The sequence below is a fragment of the Labrus mixtus genome, chromosome 20 (assembly GCF_963584025.1).
Source record: "Labrus mixtus chromosome 20, fLabMix1.1, whole genome shotgun sequence".
Lineage (NCBI taxonomy): Eukaryota > Metazoa > Chordata > Actinopteri > Labriformes > Labridae > Labrus > Labrus mixtus.
This window is the reverse complement of record NC_083631.1, coordinates 24,834,965-24,849,964: the sequence shown is the minus strand read 5'-3', so window position 1 is coordinate 24,849,964 and position 15,000 is coordinate 24,834,965. Positions and strand designations below refer to the sequence as shown.

Below are 15,000 nucleotides of genomic sequence, written 5' to 3'. Positions count from 1 at the left end.
GGAGCGCAGTCGTGGGTCAGCAGCGTGAAGAGCAGGGGGCTGAGCACACAACCTTGGGGGGCCCCAGTGCTCATGACGGTGGTTTTTGATATGCTGCCGCCGACCCGCACTGTCTGAGGCCTCTCGCTGAGGAAGTCCAGCAGCCAGTTGCACAGGGAAGTGCTGAGCCCCAGCTGGTCCAGTTTGCCCATCAGCTGCTGAGGGATGATGGTGTTGAATGCTGAACTGAAGTCTATGAACAGCATTCTGACGTATGAGTTTTTGGTGTCCAGGTGGGTGAGGGCTGGGTGAAGAGCAGAACAGATAGCATCCTCGGTGGATCTGTTACCTCGGTATGCAAACTGGTAGGGGTCCAGGGTGGCGGGGAGGGTGGATTTGATGTGGGCCATGACTAACCTTTCAAAGCACTTCATGGCGATGGGGGTCAGTGCAACGGGTCGATAGTCATTGAAAGTGGATGGTGAGGGCTTCTTTGGAACGGGTATGATGGTGGTGGCTTTGAAGCACGACGGAACAACAGCCTGACTCAGAGAAGCGTTGAAAATGTGAGCTCCTCTGCACAGTCCTTCAGCACACGGCCAGGAATGTTGTCTGGACCTGCAGCCTTGCGGGTGTTGATCTTGGAGAAGGTTCTCTTCACGCTGGCTGCAGTCAGGCACAGGGTCTGGTCGTGGGGAGGGGGGGTGGTCTTCTGTGGGGGCGTGCTGTTGTGTGCTTCAAACCTGGCAAAGAAGCTGTTGAGGTCGTTCAGCAGAGAGGTGTTGCTGTCACAGGTCTGTGGCTTGGGTTTGTAGTCCGTGATGGTCTGGATACCACGCCACAGGCTCTGCGCGTCTCTGCTGTCCTTGAAGTGTCCGGTTATTTTAAGTGTGTAGCTGCGTTTGGCTTTCCTGATGCCACGGGACAGGTTGGCCCTCGCTGTTCTCAGGCAGGCTGCGTCCCCAGCTCTGAAGGCGTGTTCCTGGTCCTCAGTAGCCCGCGTACCTCTCCTGTCAGCCATGGCTTCTGGTTAGCCCGGGTGGTGATGGTTCTGGTGGTGGTGACATCAGCAATGCATTTGCTAATGTAGGAAGTAACAGTGTCAGAATACTCCTCAATGTCTGTGTGGTTGTTGTAGGTGGCTGCCTGCTTGAACATCTCCCAATCTGTGGTATCAAAGCAGTCTTGTAGTGCAGCAGAGGCCCCCTCTGGCCACACACATACCTGCTTCAGAACTGGTTTGGTGACTTTAACCCTGGGTCTGTAAACTGGCATTAGCATGACACTGATATGGTCAGAGTGGCCGATGTGGGGGAGGGGTGAAGCTTTGTAAGCACCTTTAACTGTTGTGTAAATCATGTCCAGAATGTTACCTTCTCTTGTGGGAAAGGTCACGTGTTGGTGGAAGTGGGGTAAAACCGTCTTGAGATTTGCATGGTTAAAATCCCCAGCGATGATGAGAAATCTGTCTGGGTGGGCTGTCTGTTGCTCACTGATGGCGTTGTAAAGTTCCCAAAGTGCGTCGATTCTATCAGCGTTGTTGGTGGCTGCAGGGTCGCTGTATATATTATCTCTCTCGGTTGATAGAAAGGACGGCACTTTATGATCATAAACTCCGCCAGCGGTGAACAGTGTTTACATACCACAGCAGCATCTCGACACCAAGCATCACTGATGTAAACACAGACTCCACCACCTTTCTTCTTTCCTCCTTTAGTAAGGATTCTGTCCGAACAGTAGCATGTGAATTGTTCAAGCTGAACGGTGGAGTCTGGGATGCGTTCGTTCAGCCATGTCTCTGTGAAAATGTACGCGCAGCCGTCCCTCACGTCGCGGTGCGCAGCTCTCAGTAGCTCTATATGGTCCATTTTATTGTCCAGAGATCTTACAATTGCCAGTAGAAGAGTTGGAAGAGCGGACCTGTGTGGTATTTTAACCTAGTCTCGCTCTTATGCCTCCACGTTTACCTCGCTTTTGTTTCCGCTCGCACCGTTTACGTTTACATCTCCTCTCCGGGGGGTAAACCGGCTCGCGAAGCAGTCCCAAAGTTTGAAGCTGTTGTGTCAGTGATTTGGGTAATGACTCCACAGAAAGGCTGTTACTGTTTAAGTCCAGTAAAAATCGACGGCTGTAATTGTGTTTTTCCATAGTAAAACACGGAGAAAAGTCAAAAGAAAAGTTAGAAAAAGAAGAAAACACCGCTCTATCGGGAGAGAGAGGGGCCGCTGCGACTGGTCGCGCCGCCAGTCAGTCAAAGACTGATAAAGCTGAAGATAAAGTTTATGGACCAACAACAGTTTAAAACATTAACAGTTCTTCTTTTCACCGTCAAACAGTTTAATATAGAAAGACATGAAAATGTGAAGCAACAAAAGCAGTTCTGTGTCCTGCAGTGAGTCAGTCCCCATAGAGATATGAGAGCAGTTATCAGGTCAACAGGTGTTGCAGCGATGGAAGCGGGCAAGAGAAGTGGTTCAGATAGAAGTGATTGTACCCGGCCTAAAAAGCCTCTGCATGTTTCTAATAAGCTCCACGAGCAGAAACGTGCTCAAACTAGGATCAATATTGGAGATGCTTTTGAAAAATGGAGAGAGGTTAGAACACAGAAAGGTTTACAGACCCATGCAGAGCTGGATAAACACTGAAGCTTCAGAGTCCACCACATGGTGACCTGTGTGAGCATGGACTCCAGACTCGTCTGCAGACACAAACAAGGTTCAAGCATCAGACTACCTCAGGTTGCTGGTCATGAAAACAGTCGAGCAGGTTGTCCAAGTCGTCACCGATCAGCTCCGAGTCGTCCAACGTGTCCGACATGTCGGGAACTACAGACGCTGCAGCAGTGGAGGACGGAGAGGATTGAGGCATGCTGGGAAAGCTGACTGAACACAGACAGGAGGGTTATTAGGTTTCAGTGCTTATATTGTTTACACATTATTGAATCATGAAAACAAACAGGAAGTGTGTTTTTGAAGTAATGATCACCTGGAGCGAGCACGCTCAGAGGATTCAAACTGTTTTCTGTCGACACCTGGAGAGAAGAGGACACCTGCAGAGAGGACCAGAAGACATTTGATATTTAGATATTAAAGAGATCATGAAGAGGACATGAAGAGGTCATGAGGTCATGAAGAGGACATGAAGAGGTCATGAAGAGGACATGAAGAGATCATGAAGAGGACATGAAGAGGTCATGAAGAGGACATGAAGAGGTCATGAAGAGGACATGAAGAGGTCATGAAGAGGACATGAAGAGGTCATGAAGAGGTCATGAAGAGGACATGAAGAGGTCATGAAGAGGACATGAAGAGGACATGAAGAGGACATGAAGAGGTCATGAAGAGGACATGAAGAGGACATGAAGAGGTCATGAAGAGGACATGAAGAGGTCATGAAGAGGTCATGAAGAGGACATGAAGAGGTAATGAGGTCATGAAGAGGACATGAAGAGATCATGAATAGGACGTGAAGAGATCATGAAGAGGTCATGAATAGGACATGAAGAGGACATGAAGAGGTCATGAAGAGGTCATGAAGAGGACATGAATAGGTCATGAAGAGGTCATGAAGAGGACATGAAGAGGTCATTAATAGGTCATGAAGAGGACATGAAGAGGTCATAAAGAGGACATGAAGAGGACGTGAAGAGGTCATGAAGAGGACATGAAGAGGTCATGAATAGGTCATGAGGTCATGAAGAGGTAATGAGGTCATGAAGAGGACCTGAATAGGTCATGAATAGGTCATGAAGAGGACATGAAGAGGACATGTAGAGGTCATGAAGAGGACATGAACAGGACATGAAGAGGTCATGAAGAGGACATGAACAGGACATGAAGAGGTCATGAATAGGACATGAAGAGGTCATGAGGTCATGAAGAGGACATGAAGAGGTCATGAATAGGTCATGAGGTCATGAAGAGGACATGAAGAGGTCAAGAGGTCATGAAGAGGACATGAAGAGGTCATGAGGACATGAAGAGGTCATGAGGTCATGAAGAGGACATGAAGAGGTCATGTAGAGGACATGAATAGGACATGAAGAGGACATGGAGAGGTCATGAAGAGGACATGAAGAGGACATGAAGAGGTCATGTAGAGGACATGAAGAGGACATGAAGAGGTCATGAAGACATGAAGAGGACATGAAGAGGTCATGAAGAGGACATGAAGAGGTCATGAATAGGTCATGAGGTCATGACGAGAACATGAAGAGGACATGAAGAGGTCAAGAGGACATGAAGAGGTCATGAAGAGGACATGAAGAGGTCATGAGGACATGAAGAGGTCATGAGGTCATGAAGAGGTCATGAAGAGGACATGAAGAGGTAATGAGGTCATGAAGAGGACATGGAGAGATCATGAATAGGACGTGAAGAGATCATGAAGAGGTCATGAATAGGACATGAAGAGGACATGAAGAGGTCATGAAGAGGACATGAATAGGTCATGAAGAGGTCATGAAGAGGACATGAAGAGGTCATTAATAGGTCATGAAGAGGACATGAAGAGGTCATAAAGAGGACATGAAGAGGACATGAAGAGGACGTGAAGAGGTCATGAAGAGGTCATGAATAGGTCATGAGGTCATGAAGAGGTAATGAGGTCATGAAGAGGACCTGAATAGGTCATGAATAGGTCATGAAGAGGACATGAAGAGGACATGTAGAGGTCATGAAGAGGACATGAACAGGACATGAAGAGGTCATGAAGAGGACATGAACAGGACATGAAGAGGTCATGAATAGGACATGAAGAGGTCATGAGGTCATGAAGAGGACATGAAGAGGTCATGAATAGGTCATGAGGTCATGAAGAGGACATGAAGAGGTCATGAGGTCATGAAGAGGACATGAAGAGGTCATGAGGACATGAAGAGGTCATGAGGTCATGAAGAGGACATGAAGAGGTCATGTAGAGGACATGAATAGGACATGAAGAGGACATGGAGAGGTCATGAAGAGGACATGAAGAGGTCATGTAGAGGACATGAAGAGGACATGAAGAGGTCATGAAGACATGAAGAGGACATGAAGAGGTCATGAAGAGGACATGAAGAGGTCATGAATAGGTCATGAGGTCATGAAGAGGACATGAAGAGGTCATGAGGTCATGAAGAGGACATGAAGAGGTCATGAGGACATGAAGAGGTCATGAGGTCATGAAGAGGACATGAAGAGGTCATGTAGAGGACATGAATAGGACATGAAGAGGACATGGAGAGGTCATGAAGAGGACATGAAGAGGACATGAAGAGGTCATGAAGAGGTCATGTAGAGGACATGAAGAGGTCATGAAGACATGAAGAGGACATGAAGAGGTCATGAAGAGGACATGAAGAGGTCATGAATAGGTCATGAGGTCATGACGAGAACATGAAGAGGACATGAAGAGGTCAAGAGGACATGAAGAGGTCATGAAGAGGTCATGAGGTCATGAAGAGGACATGAAGAGGTCATGTAGAGGACATGGAGAGGACATGGAGAGGACATGGAGAGGTCATGAAGAGGACATGAAGAGGACATGAAGAGGTCATGAATAGGACATGAAGAGGACATGGAGAGGTCATGAAGAGGACATGAAGAGGACATGAAGAGGTCATGTAGAGGACATGAAGAGGACATGAAGAGGTCATGAAGACATGAAGAGGACATGAAGAGGTCATGAAGAGGACATGAAGAGGTCATGAATAGGTCATGAGGTCATGACGAGAACATGAAGAGGACATGAAGAGGTCAAGAGGACATGAAGAGGTCATGAAGAGGACATGAAGAGGTCATGAGGACATGAAGAGGTCATGAGGTCATGAAGAGGACATGAAGAGGTCATGTAGAGGACATGAACAGGACATGAAGAGGTCATGAATAGGACATGAAGAGGTCATGAGGTCATGAAGAGGTCATGAATAGGTCATGAGGTCATGAAGAGGACATGAAGAGGTCAAGAGGTCATGAAGAGGACATGAAGAGGTCATGAGGACATGAAGAGGTCATGAGGTCATGAAGAGGACATGAAGAGGTCATGTAGAGGACATGAATAGGACATGAAGAGGACATGGAGAGGTCATGAAGAGGACATGAAGAGGACATGAAGAGGACATGAAGAGGTCATGTAGAGGACATGAAGAGGACATGAAGAGGTCATGAAGACATGAAGAGGACATGAAGAGGTCATGAAGAGGACATGAAGAGGTCATGAGGTCATGACGAGAACATGAAGAGGACATGAAGAGGTCAAGAGGACATGAAGAGGTCATGAAGAGGACATGAAGAGGTCATGAGGACATGAAGAGGTCATGAGGTCATGAAGAGGACATGAAGAGGTCATGTAGAGGACATGAACAGGACATGAAGAGGTCATGAATAGGACATGAAGAGGTCATGAGGTCATGAAGAGGTCATGAATAGGTCATGAGGTCATGACGAGAACATGAAGAGGACATGAAGCGGTCAAGAGGACATGAAGAGGTCATGAAGAGGACATGAAGAGGTCATGAGGACATGAAGAGGTCATGAGGTCATGAAGAGGACATGAAGAGGTCAAGAGGTCATGAAGAGGACATGAAGAGGTCATGAGGACATGAAGAGGTCATGAGGTCATGAAGAGGACATGAAGAGGTCATGTAGAGGACATGAATAGGACATGAAGAGGACATGGAGAGGTCATGAAGAGGACATGAAGAGGACATGAAGAGGACATGAAGAGGTCATGTAGAGGACATGAAGAGGACATGAAGAGGTCATGAAGACATGAAGAGGACATGAAGAGGTCATGAAGAGGACATGAAGAGGTCATGAATAGGTCATGAGGTCATGACGAGAACATGAAGAGGACATGAAGAGGTCAAGAGGACATGAAGAGGTCATGAAGAGGACATGAAGAGGTCATGAGGACATGAAGAGGTCATGAGGTCATGAAGAGGACATGAAGAGGTCATGTAGAGGACATGAAGAGGACATGGAGAGGACATGGAGAGGACATGGAGAGGTCATGAAGAGGACATGAAGAGGACATGAAGAGGTCATGAATAGGACATGAAGAGGACATGAAGAGGTCATGTAGAGGACATGAAGAGGACATGAAGAGGTCATGAAGACATGAAGAGGACATGAAGAGGACATGAAGAGGTCAAGAGGACATGAAGAGGTCATGAAGAGGACATGAAGAGGTCATGAGGACATGAAGAGGACATGAAGAGGACATGGAGAGGTCATGAAGAGGACATGAAGAGGTCATGAAGAGGACATGAAGAGGCCATGTAGAGGTCATGAAGAGGACATGAACAGGACATGAAGAGGTCATGAAGAGGACATGAACAGGACATGAAGAGGTCATGAATAGGACATGAAGAGGACATGGAGAGGACATGGAGAGGTCATGTAGAGGACATGAAGAGGACATGGACAGGTCATGAAGAGGACATGAAGAGGTCATGAAGACATGAAGAGGACATGAAGAGGTCATGAATAGGTCATGAGGTCATGACGAGAACATGAAGAGGACATGAAGAGGTCAAGAGGACATGAAGAGGTCATGAAGAGGACATGAGGACATGAAGAGGTCATGAGGTCATGAAGAGGTCATGTAGAGGACATGAAGAGGTCATGAAGAGGACATGAAGAGGTCATGAAGAGGTCATGAAGAGATCATGAAGAGGTCATGAGGACATGAAGAGGACATGAAGAAGACATGAAGAGGTCATGAAGAGGACATGAAGAGGTCATGTAGAGGACATGAAGAGGACATGAAGAGGACATGGAGAGGTCATGAAGAGGACATGAAGAGGACATGGAGAGGTCATGAAGAGGACATGAAGAGGTCATGAGGACATGAAGAGGTCATGAGGTCATGAAGAGGACATGAAGAGGTCATGTTGAGGACATGAAGAGGACATGAAGAGGTCATGAAGAGGACATGAAGAGGTCATGAAGAGGACATGAAGAAGACATGAAGAGGACATGAAGAGGTCATGTAGAGGACATGAATAGGACATGAAGAGGACATGGAGAGGTCATGAAGAGGACATGAAGAGGTCATGAATAGGACATGAAGAGGACATGAAGAGGACATGGACAGGTCATGAAGAGGACATGAAGAGGTCATGAAGACATGAAGAGGACATGAAGAGGTCATGAAGAGGACATGAAGAGGTCATGAAGAGGACATGAAGAGGTCATGAAGAGGTCATGAAGAAGACATGAAGAGGACATGAAGAGGTCATGTAGAGGACATGAATAGGACATGAAGAGGACATGAAGAGGACATGGAGAGGTCATGAAGAGGACATGAAGAGGTCATGAATAGGACATGAAGAGGACATGAAGAGGACATGGACAGGTCATGAAGAGGACATGAAGAGGTCATGAAGACATGAAGAGGACATGAAGAGGTCATGAAGAGGACATGGAGAGGACATGGAGAGGTCATGTAGAGGACATGAAGAGGACATGGACAGGTCATGAAGAGGACATGAAGAGGTCATGAAGACATGAAGAGGACATGAAGAGGTCATGAATAGGTCATGAGGTCATGACGAGAACATGAAGAGGACATGAAGAGGTCAAGAGGACATGAAGAGGTCATGAAGAGGACATGAGGACATGAAGAGGTCATGAGGTCATGAAGAGGTCATGTAGAGGACATGAAGAGGACATGAAGAGGTCATGAAGAGGACATGAAGAGGTCATGAAGAGGTCATGAAGAGATCATGAAGAGGTCATGAGGACATGAAGAGGACATGAAGAAGACATGAAGAGGTCATGAAGAGGACATGAAGAGGTCATGTAGAGGACATGAAGAGGACATGAAGAGGACATGGAGAGGTCATGAAGAGGACATGAAGAGGACATGGAGAGGTCATGAAGAGGACATGAAGAGGTCATGAGGACATGAAGAGGTCATGAGGTCATGAAGAGGACATGAAGAGGTCATGTTGAGGACATGAATAGGACATGAAGAGGACATGAAGAGGTCATGAAGAGGACATGAAGAGGTCATGAAGAGGACATGAAGAGGTCATGAAGAGGTCATGAAGAAGACATGAAGAGGACATGAAGAGGTCATGTAGAGGACATGAATAGGACATGAAGAGGACATGAAGAGGACATGGAGAGGTCATGAAGAGGACATGAAGAGGTCATGAATAGGACATGAAGAGGACATGAAGAGGACATGGACAGGTCATGAAGAGGACATGAAGAGGTCATGAAGACATGAAGAGGACATGAAGAGGTCATGAAGAGGTCATGAAGAGGACATGAAGAGGTCATGAAGAGGTCATGAAGAAGACATGAAGAGGACATGAAGAGGTCATGTAGAGGACATGAATAGGACATGAAGAGGACATGAAGAGGACATGGAGAGGTCATGAAGAGGACATGAAGAGGTCATGAATAGGACATGAAGAGGACATGAAGAGGACATGGACAGGTCATGAAGAGGTCATGAAGACATGAAGAGGACATGAAGAGGTCATGAAGAGGACATGAAGAGGTCATGAAGAGGACATGAAGAGGTCATGAATAGGTCATGAGGTCATGACGAGAACATGAAGAGGACATGAAGAGGTCAAGAGGACATGAAGAGGTCATGAAGAGGACATGAAGAGGTCATGAGGACATGAAGAGGTCATGAAGAGGTCATGAATAGGACATGAAGAGGACATGAAGAGGTCATGTAGAGGACATGAAGAGGACATGAAGAGGACATGAAGAGGTCATGAATAGGTCATGAGGTCATGACGAGAACATGAAGAGGACATGAAGAGGTCAAAAGGACATGAAGAGGTCATGAAGAGGACATGAAGAGGTCATGAGGACATGAAGAGGTCATGAAGAGGACATGAAGAGGTCATGTAGAGGACATGAAGAGGACATGGAGAGGACATGGAGAGGACATGGAGAGGTCATGTAGAGGACATGAAGAGGACATGAAGAGGACATGAAGAGGTCTTACTTTGATAGCTTCAGTGTTTGTGTGCCCATTTGAGAGCTGTCTGTTTATCAGAGGGTTATCCTTAAAATAAACAAACAAACAAATAAATAAACAAACAAATAAATACATATCTAAAAACAAACTTCAGCATGCCATAGAGTATATTCATCAACTCCGTCCCAGCCAAAATAATCAGAAGAAGAACGCTTCCTGACTGAAGTCCAGGACAAAGAGAGAACATAAAGCTGCGTCAGTCTCCTGAGGTCTGGAGGGTTTGTGTCGCTGCTCCGTGTTTGTGGTTTGATTTCAGTCTTCAGGTAGGTAGGTATTCTTCCTCTCACCTTTGTGACGTATGGTTTCCTGACTCTCAGTCCCAGACGGGCCGTTAGCTCCTGAGCTAACTCGCTCACCTTCATGTCCTGAACACAGAACAACAATCCTCTTAATGTCGCTCTCGTCCATTCAGAGATCAGAATAACCTTGTACAAAGATTACCGGTCTGCTGATGAGCAGGGGGTCTGTGGTGACGTTGTAGGCCTCTCTGTATTTCCCCAACTCCTTCAGACACAGAGCCTTCCTGTACAGAGCTCGGTGACTCTGCTCACACACTGAGAGCGCTCGGTCACAGTCAGACACCCCACGATCATATTCACCCTGAGGAGACGAGAAAGAACAGTTATTATCACTCTCTGCCTGCTCCCCTGCACTCAGAAGGAGGAGCTAGTTTAGAGGAGGAGGAACAGCATGTTTATATTACTGGACAGAGCCTGAGTGTCGTCCCCGTCTGTTCCTGCAGGGGGCGCTGGAGTCCCATCGATGGCGGTCTCCATGCTGGAAATGCTGTCTCAGTCTAACTTTCAGTCAACCTAACGACAGGCTGAGAGCTGGAGCTGAGGTGGGTTTTAAACCTCCTGACAAACCGTTACACCGCGCCCACCTGTCAATCAGGTCAGCTACACGCCTTATTGTGAATAACTCTTATCCTTCATCAAATCAAAACTGATGAGTCATCAAAACATTCACCCCCCGTACAGTGTGTGTCCATCGAGACATGAGCTAATCACACCTATTTGGTTTTTTGAACCAGGCTGTAAACATGTTAATCTCTGCTGTAAAAACAGGCTTTTTAGAATGGGTGTGTATGTGACTTCCTGTGCTTCTGTAGCCAGCCTCTAGTGGACACTCCAGGAACTGCATGAGGTTGCTGCTCGACAGGTAGGAGAGACACGGCTCACACACACGATGAGAAATGCTTCTTCAGTTTTCTTCATTGTGGTCGTTTCAGGAGGAGGTTGACTCAGCACCTACACACCTTTTGTTCATTTGGTCCGGGGTCTCCAGTCATTTTTGTGTTCTTTGGTTTTTTATGGTTAGTTTGCCTGGCTGACATGACTCAGGGTTTTTAAGGGGGGGGTTTATGCAAATTGAGCTTTGGGTTTAAACTTTACAATCTGAGTGGGTGCTCGTAGCCTAGCGGTTATGTCATGAGTTTCTCCTCCAGCCTCCTCGTATTTATTCTGCAGAAAGTCAGAGTGAGCTGATGTGAGAACGCAGCAGGATATAATCAGGAGAATTCACCTGGAGGGGGGGTGGTGACCTTTATTCTCTGTGATCGCTGCACGACAGTAGACTGTCTGCACGCCACCTCTACCATCTCCACGCTCTGAGTTCCTGTGTTCAAGGTCAGCTCCTTGTGTTTAGTCGAGGGTCTTATCTTCATTCTGCTTCAGACTGAGGCTCTCTGACGTGTTTGACACGACACCGTGTGTTATTTGAAAGAGTCCAAAAGGAGAAAAGCTTTAAAGAACCTTCAGATCTCTCACCTCTGGCTGTTCTAAATGTTAAAGAGTCTGTGATCTCACCATGCTGTGATAGGCTGCAGCTCTGTTCACGTACAGACTCTCCAGGAGGACCTGAGGGACGCTGAGCTCCTCCGACACGGCGTACTCCGACACATTCAGACCCTCCGAGAACATCTTCACCGCCTGCTCCCACTCCCCCTCTCTGAACAAGATGTTCCCCTCGTCCAGCAGGTTCACCACCAGCTGAGTCACAAAGTCCTGGAGGGACGAAGAAACCAGTTACAAAGAAGGAGAGGAGAGAGGAGAGGAGAGGAGAGGAGAGGGGAGGGGAGGAGAGGAGAGGAGAGGAGAGGAGAGGAGGAGGAGAGGAGAGGAGAGGAGAGGAGAGGGGAGGAGAGGGGAGGAGAGGGGAGGAGAGGAGAGGAGAGGAGAGGGGAGGGGAGGAGAGGAGAGGAGAGGAGAGGAGAGGAGAGGGGAGGAGAGGAGAGGAGAGGAGAGGGGAGGGGAGGAGAGGGGAGGAGAGGAGAGGGGGAGGTTTTGGTTTTCAAAATCCTTTTATTTTACAACTACCAGGAGAAAAATTATAACACTGTCATATCATCACTCCGATCAAGAGAAGAAAATAAATAAATAAATAAAAATAAAACAAAACAAGTGCAACAACAATCACAATATCAACAAAAACAACATTTACTGCATCAAAAATTAATAATCAGCTCTCCATCCCCACCCACAGAGCACAGAGCTCCTTCCACAGCCCATACACTATTAAAGTCTTGCACATTGTCCATCATTTGATAATAGGCAAATTCAACCTTTAGTCTGGCCTTCAAAAGTCCCTCCAGAACCAGCACCGGTTCCACACAGCCAGTACCCTGAGCTCGGTTCTTGCGTGTGAGCCAAATGGCCGAGCCAGATAAAAAGTTCAACAGTGTATGTACAGTCTTTTTCTTTGCAGAATACTTTGGCCCAAAAACAAACAATACATAAGAGAAATCCTCCCCGAGAGCTTCAAACAAGCTTTTCAAAAGGACAAACAAGAGTGAGAGCCTGGGACACTCAACAAACAGACAAAGTTTCAGTTAGTGAACAAAACAAACACTCCTCTCACACCCCTGGATCAATGTGTGCTCTGTATCTGTTCGTGGCTATAACCCCATGCACAACTCTCCACTAGAGATCTGCTGTTCTCTTCTCAACAGGCAGCTTGTACAGGGACCGCCAGCTGCCTTTCGGGGAAACATCTGGGCCAAAAAACTCGACCCACCTCGACTCTTTCACTCCCAACAAACCACGAAGATGTAGGACCTTAACACAGGACTGATAGAGTGCCTTTTTCCCTGCATCCTGGAACTTCTCCAGAACAGGAGTACTAAAGGACAGCAGCCCACCTCCTCTTTCCTGCCACTCCCCGACATCTGGGGCAACAGACAAAGATGGGAAGCTGTATTCACCCTCTTCACTCCACTGCTCACACAGATTCTCAATCTTTAGAAATGTTACAAGTTTTACTGGAAGTGCAGCAAAGACTTCCTCCACCACTCTTTCAACCACCCGACTGGAGGTGATATCGGTCCTTTCTTTGAGGGCGTCCAGAGTCAGTCTTACCAGGTGACCCAGTTTTGTGCAGCCTGCCTCTCTGAAACTGGCCCGGAGACTGGCTGACTGCAAAGTTGGAGTCATTAAATAATTTTCTTTTGAATGTGTACATTTTCCATGCCTGCATTACAGACATATAAAAGGATGTTAAACCAGTGAGATCCACCTCCTCGAGCTTTAACAGAAAGAGCTGCTTAGTGTACCCCAGCCGTCCAGCTCTCCTCAGCAGCAGTCGAGCGATGTCCATCCAGCTGGGACCACAAGTGAAAAGGAGTCTCTGTGCAGTCTGGAGTCTGAATGAGGCAATTTTTGACTGAATGTCTATAAGTCCATGTCCCCCTTCAGCCCCCGGCAGGTAGAGGACTGCCGCCTGGACCCAGTGTTTGCCTGACCAGAAAAAGTCCAGGATGGCCCTTTGAATGTCCTCCATCAGCCCTCTTGGAGGTGTCTTGGGGTAGCAACCATTTCCATTTAGACAACCGAGCGCACACTTTCTCCTTAACTCCCTCCCAGTTTTTAATTTTAAAGCCCTCGGTACCCAAATAAACCCCCAACACCTTCAACCCCTCCCTCCCCCACTCAAGTCCACCAGGCAGACTGGGCACTGCCTGGTCCCTCCACTCTCCCACCAATAAGGCACCACTTTTTTCCCAGTTCACCCGTGCAGCTGTTGCCCTTTCATACAGGGACAGGGTGTCCTGCAGACACCGAACGTCCCCCTGATTGGAGATGAAGATGTTTACATCATCAGCATAGGCAGAAACTGTAGGGGGACATTCGATTCTACAGGACACGGGCAAAGAAAGCCCGCTGAGCCGGCCCCTCAACCTGCACAGCAAGGGCTCAATAGCCAAGCTATACAGCTGGCCGGAGATGGGACAACCTTGTCTGATCCCTCGCCGTACAGGGATTGGCCGACTCAACCCCGCCCCCATCTTCACCAAACACTGTGCATCCTGATACAACAAACCAACTAATGACACAAAACCATCCCCAAAACCAAAAGACCTCAGTGCAGAAAACAAATACGAGTGATACACCCTGTCAAACGCCTTCTCTTGATCCAGTGACACAATGCCAACATTTATATTATAGATTTTACACACATCAATAAATCACACATCAAGAAAAACATTATCCATGATTGTCCGGTCTGGAACACAGTAACTCTGGTCTTTATGGACCACACTTCCCAGAACGTCCTTTAGTCTGTTCGATAAAGCTCTGGAGAAGATCTTGTAGTCCGCACAGAGCAAAGCAACCGGCCTCCAGTTTTTTAACAATGCCAGGTCACCTTTCTTGGGGAGCAAGGAAAGAACTGCTCTCTTACAAGAACCAGGAAGAGACCCGGTCCTGCAACACTCCATTAAAACACTATGCAGGTCAGACCCAAGAATATTCCAGAACCTCTTAAAAAAGTCTGTGGACAACCCATCTATTCCAGGTGCTCTTCCTGTTGCCATCTGAGTGACAGCAGCAGTGAGCTCCTCCAGAGTCAGCTCCCCTTCCAGAAGAGACTTCTCCTCCACACTGAGCTGAGGGAGACCCTCCAGGAGCTCCCTGCGACACTCCTGGCTGCAACTCTCTGCTCCAAACAGATCTTCATAGAACTGCATGGCATGACTGCTCATTTCCTTTGGATCAGCTGTTATTCGACCTCCTGGCAGTTTAAGACATGTCAGCAGCT

At 47.4% G+C, this 15,000-nt stretch overlaps 1 protein-coding gene and 1 long non-coding RNA gene across 2 annotated transcripts in view; one reads left to right on the top strand and one right to left on the bottom strand.

Moving 5' to 3' along the window:
• Positions 1-15,000, bottom strand: part of LOC132954097 (zinc finger CCCH domain-containing protein 7B-like) — a 29,960-nt gene that overhangs the window by 12,626 nt on the left and 2,334 nt on the right. The window contains exons 3-8 of the mRNA XM_061026557.1: positions 11,775-11,972; positions 10,408-10,566; positions 10,254-10,331; positions 9,934-9,993; positions 2,965-3,028; positions 2,713-2,861 (exon numbers count right to left, since the gene is read on the bottom strand). Of these exons, the coding sequence (XP_060882540.1) occupies positions 2,713-2,861; positions 2,965-3,028; positions 9,934-9,993; positions 10,254-10,331; positions 10,408-10,566; positions 11,775-11,972 (708 nt within the window). The remainder of the gene's footprint in view (positions 1-2,712; positions 2,862-2,964; positions 3,029-9,933; positions 9,994-10,253; positions 10,332-10,407; positions 10,567-11,774; positions 11,973-15,000) is intronic.
• Positions 314-862, top strand: LOC132954102 (uncharacterized). The gene is made up of 2 exons (XR_009665713.1): positions 314-436; positions 564-862. It is a non-coding gene; the product is annotated as an uncharacterized LOC132954102 (long non-coding RNA).